Here is a 5,333-nt window from a genome sequence, read left to right as displayed (position 1 = left end):
TAACAAAAATAATGAAATTTGATTCTCAATCTCATTTGTTTTTTAATAGATTTTCATGAGAATGAAACTTAAAAAAAAAGATTTTTTAATTTTAAATAGAAAAATCTATATGAATTTTTGAATTTATAAAATATATATTTAAATAAATAGTATTTACTATTTTTAAATTTTTATAAACTGATTTTTCATACCCATATACAATTATCAAATGCCTTTCCAGATTAACAAGTTTTTCTTTTAATATTGAATAAAACTATAGATTATATCAAAATAGCAGGTATGGTAGAGGATCAAACTATTGCCCATTACAACAGCTTTTCCTGTAAGTGTGAAATATAAATCACAATAAATCAATGAATTTAACAGCTGTATAACGAATACACGGAAATATACCAACTCTCTCACGGCGAACGCGCTCAGGAACACAACCAAACATGCCGAAATTTTTTCTACTCACCGCCCTTTGCTCTGCTTTATAAGACCCCGGCGCTCCCATTCGATTTCCAGAATTACAATACATTCTTCTGCTTGAGTTCCAATTTTAGTTTTATCCTTTTTCTTGGTTGAAAGAGATTTGAGAATGGTTCGTTTCAGCAACAACATCATCGGATTACTAAATTTTGCGACATTTGTGCTGTCCATCCCTATCTTGGGCGGAGGAATATGGCTCGCAACAAAGGCGGACAGTGATTGTGAGAAGTTTCTTCAGTGGCCTGTCATCGCCATTGGAGCTTTTCTTATGATCGTCTCTCTCGTCGGCTTTGTGGGCGCCTGTTGCAGAGTAAAATGGCTGCTCTGGTTTTACGTGGCCGTCATGTTTATTCTCATTGTGCTCTTGTTCTGCTTCACTGTCTTCGCCTTCGTAGTCACCAACAAGGGCGCCGGGGAGACAGTTTCAGGAAAAGGGTACAAAGAATACAAGCTGGGGGACTACTCAAACTGGTTGCAGAAGAGAGTGGAGAAGAGCAGCAACTGGAACAAAATCAAAAGCTGCCTTCAGGACGCCAAAGTGTGCAAAAGCCTCGCCGATGATTCGGTCAACGAAGTTGCAGAGCAGTTCTACAAAAAGAATTTATCCCCAATTCAGGTAATTTAGGCCAAAAATCTCGTTTTTATCATAAACATTGTTGGCTCTGGAGTATTTGAGCTCCCTGTCTCTCTCATCTCATGAATACTAGCGTTTTGATGTCTTTGTGTGCTTATAACATGTGACAAATCGAATTTTGCAGTCGGGTTGTTGCAAGCCTCCAACCTCGTGCGGCTTTGTGTATGTGAACGCCACTTATTGGACTTCAACAGCAAGCAATTCAACAGACATGGAGTGTAGCAAATGGAGTAATGAGCAGGATGAACTGTGTTATAATTGTAATTCGTGCAAGGCAGGTGTGCTGGCAAACTTGAAGCACGACTGGCGAAAGATTGGTGTTATCAATATTGTGATGCTCATTGCTCTCGTTGTGGTTTATTCCGTGGGGTGCTGTGCGTTCAGGAATATTAGGCGCGATGAGAGAAATGGGTATAAATATAATACATATCCTTGAGCTCGAGGTTCGGCTAAGGAAGGGCAAATCGTTGTACCATAAATGATTTTTTCCCCCATTTTTTACTTTAGCTGATTCTGACATTCTTTCTAGTTGGAGCAGTTCCAGTTGATATTCATGTTGTTGGTGTAGCTTTCCAGGGCTCATGTGGCTCTGTATTAATAATATTTATTTATGAGAGAGATCTCTTCATTTTTATACTAAAAGATACTTCTATATTGCATTAGTTTATTAAGCTTAAAGATTATGATTACATCTACATATCAAAGTTCAAATCAATAGTAGCCAAATTAAATCTCAAGAATTGAATTTTATAATTTTATTTAATTATTCGAATTTGAAGAAAATTGATATCTCAAGATCATTAAAATTTTGAAGATAATAAATGATTTGTACATATCATCAATAATATCTTTTTACCATGAATTCTAAAATTAAATACTTTAATAATTTAATTTAATTTATTATTCTTATTATTGAATCTTAACTATTAATTAGTCTAAATTGATTAATACTTATTTTTTTGATTAATAACATAAATTTTTGAGCCAAATGAGGTCCAATGGGGGAGCTCATCCTTACATGAACCTATTGCAATGACACAAGTAGTCCTAATTCATGAGCCGAGTATCCAAATAGGGGCACATGAGCCTAGTGAGAGTTTGGAGCATGAATGCTAATAGCTTCAATTTGAAAGTTTAAACTAGCCAACACAATATCCTAGTAGATTTTTGAACCACAATGACTACAACAACGATGTCTCAATTTAATCACCACATTATATCATAAATGACTAAATTAATTAATATTTATTAGTTTGATTTGTTTAATTAAAAAAATATTGTACAAAATTACAATCCTAAAAAATAATCATATTATAATACTTGTGATAACACTTATGCTAAAACACATCATTCCTTAATTATTAAATATAGCTTAGCTCATTTAGGACCCACTATGATTCCATTATTACTAATGACAAATAAACACACTAGTAATATGTTGTGTTGCTCTAAACAACTTAACTTTTCAATTGATTTTTTTAATTCTAATAGCATATTAAAAAATAATTAAATTATAAATCAACAAATCAATTAAGTTAATTCAATACTATGCTATTTATGTCAACTATCTAATCAAAATACCAAATGTTGAGCATTCATGGAGGTATGAACTACTCTAAGAAGATAAACATCATTAATGAAATTCTTAGACACTCTACTTAAATATTATTTTATTCAATACTCAAATATTATGTTGAGCATTCATGGAGGTATGAACTACTCTAAGAAGAGAAACATCATTAATGAAATTCTTAGACATTCTACTCAAATACCATTTTATTCAATAGTCAATATTTGATAACAGTTTCATGTTTCATTGGCTACCCACCCTGGTTGGTTGGGTCGCCTTGCTCCTCTCCTCGGCTCTGCTGTCCTTCTTCGTAGAGGCTGCCTATGCTGTCTCTAGGCTTGGTGTGGTATGATATGTTGCTTCTTTCAAAAGGCCCTCCCTTTGATTTGGGACCCAGGTGGATCTTCTGCATCTGGGGTTTTCCTAGGGTTTGTGTGAACTCCCTTCCCCTTGGGTTGTCTTTTTCCCTTGGGATGGGATTTGTTGTTTGATGTTGCTTTCCTTCTTTTGGCGGCATTGTCTTTTCTGGAACCTCGGTTTAAGGCCATGAGGGTGGGGATGCACTGTTTGCTTTCAGGGCCCTTTCCCCTCTTTCTGTTGATTGATCTAGCTAACCCTTTGGGGTTTATTTTAGTTCTTTTGGATTCTGTTCTACCTTGGAGCTTGGTGGAAGATCTTATGATGGGATATTTTATTTAATCTAGTTGTGTTTTTGCTTGTAAGATCTCTTGGCCTGCCTTCTCTCTGCAACTTGGGTTCTCTTCAGATTGCCTTATTGAGGCAACCATTCCTTCTCTATCAGCGAAGATGGATGGTTTTGGAGTTAACCTCCCTCTTGTTGAGGTGGAGTTGGGTGTTGTAGTGTAGCCTGGGTATTTCTATCCTATAAAGGTGGATAGATGCTTTACTGTTGGAGGTGCGGTTATCAGTTGCTTCGAGGTTGTTGGCGTTAGACTTGTGGTTTTGGGAGCCACCTCAAAACCCATTTCTAAGATTAGGGGTGCCTTTCAAAATCCCGATGTTATGGTTCAGTTTTTGGTGGTTTTGGGAGCCATTGTAAAACCCAATTCGAAGGTTAGGGGAGCCTTTCAAAACTCTCTTGCTTATCTTTGGCTGGATGTTGACAGTTTTGAAGGGCCTAGCTTAGCTTGTGTTCGTTTTTGGTTAAGAGTCAGGCTAGCCTTTTGCTACCTATTTTTTTTGAATATGGGTAGGGGATCTTGAAAAATCCCTGATGTTTGGATGTGAGAGTCTATTGACTTCATCTATTGTTGTAGGCTGTGAGGCCAACATGTTTGGTGCTGGATTTTGTTTGGTTTTAGTTGTGCTTGTTTTTGGCCGGTTCTAGCTAGTTTTGTTGTTTTAGTCTACTGATTTTTTGCCTATTTTTTCGACAAAAGTTTCTTTGTAGGTTCCAAATCCTGACAAAATCTGGGGGGTTTCGGGTCCCTTTAAAAACCTGGTGTACGGGGTTTCCGGTCCCCTTGAAACTTGTTTTCCCTTAATAAAAACCAATTTCATATCTCATTCAAATCAAAACATAATATATATGCATTCTAATTTATATTGGCCAAAATTAATATTTGACTTTAAAAAAAAATTATATTATTTTCATATAAAAAAATGAAAGTAAAAAAAAAAAAATGGTGTCACCTAGTGATGAATATTTGACTTCATAATATGTAATAGAAATATTTGTTGCTAGTGATGAATATTCGCTTCATAATATGTAATAGAAATATTTGTTGCAATTTTGAATTATTGTCATTTAAAAATTATATTATTTTAATTATATTTATGTAATATTAACTACAACTGTCACTTAAATTAAATATTATTAAAAATTAAAAATATAAATATTAATGAATTATCTGGTATCGATTCGTGCCAGGGTTTCCTTCGCATGTGTGAGTCTCCCGTCAACTCGAGGGCCAGACTAGCCTCATTCACTGAAGGCCTGTACGGTCCCTCCTTCCCATGCCCGTTAGGTTATTTTTCTCCTCTGCATTCATTAGATGGCACATAACTCTCCCGGTGGTTAGTCTTCTTTGAAGTCGAAGAAGACCTTCAAAGAAACCCTAGTTGATCGCCCTAGCGTGCATTCAGATGCGGTGTTTCTTCTACAACTAGCGACTTCTCTCGACTTTAGCAACGATGGAAAAGGTAAGAGCTCTGAACCTACTAGACTCACAGTTAGACCTAATTCTCTTATGGCCCAGGCTATTGATTTAGAAAAGAATAGACTTAAGACTTCTGCTATTTTCTTTGTTGCCTTTGATTTGAATGCTCTTCCTTCGCACAATTTTATCAATAGTTGGTTCCAAAATGTATGGGGAAAGAAACTTGGGTTCTATGTATCCTTTTGCAAAATGATTCAAAGAGGGATTTTCATTATTTTCTTTAACTCTCCTAAGCATCAGTATGAAGTTGTTAGAAAACAATTTTGAAATGTGGGGAATTGTTTTTTTAGGGCTTTAAGTTGGTTGCCTGAGACTAAAGAGAAGAAGTTATGGCAATGTCATGCCCTAGATGGGTTCTAGTCCAAAATGTTGCTCCGTTCTTCTAGAATTTTCTTCCTAAATCCGTGGCTAATCTTAGTGATGAGCTAAGAGTCGATAATTCTGCTACTCTCCTTTCACATCTTGATGCTAGGATGCT

General features: G+C 35.7%; 1 protein-coding gene across 1 annotated transcript; it reads left to right on the top strand.

Annotated features, from left to right (window-relative positions):
* The first annotated feature begins 500 nt into the window (after positions 1-500).
* Positions 501-1,737, top strand: LOC131063888 (tetraspanin-8). The gene is made up of 2 exons (XM_057997839.2): positions 501-1,087; positions 1,230-1,737. Exons 1-2 carry the CDS (start codon positions 581-583, stop codon positions 1,539-1,541), a joined length of 819 nt encoding a protein of 272 aa, XP_057853822.1. The 5' UTR covers positions 501-580; the 3' UTR covers positions 1,542-1,737.
* Positions 1,738-5,333: the final 3,596 nt, after the last annotated feature.

The sequence above is a fragment of the Cryptomeria japonica genome, chromosome 3 (assembly GCF_030272615.1).
Source record: "Cryptomeria japonica chromosome 3, Sugi_1.0, whole genome shotgun sequence".
Lineage (NCBI taxonomy): Eukaryota > Viridiplantae > Streptophyta > Pinopsida > Cupressales > Cupressaceae > Cryptomeria > Cryptomeria japonica.
This window is presented reverse-complemented; position numbering and strand designations above follow the sequence as displayed.

Bases quoted from the DNA above. Each gene is read 5' to 3' on its own strand.
- LOC131063888 (XM_057997839.2), top strand. From the start codon at position 581: ATGGTTCGTTTCAGCAACAACATCATCGGATTACTAAATTTTGCGACA. The intron at 1,088-1,229 runs GTAATTTAGGCC...CGAATTTTGCAG, and splicing joins AGAATTTATCCCCAATTCAG to TCGGGTTGTTGCAAGCCTCC.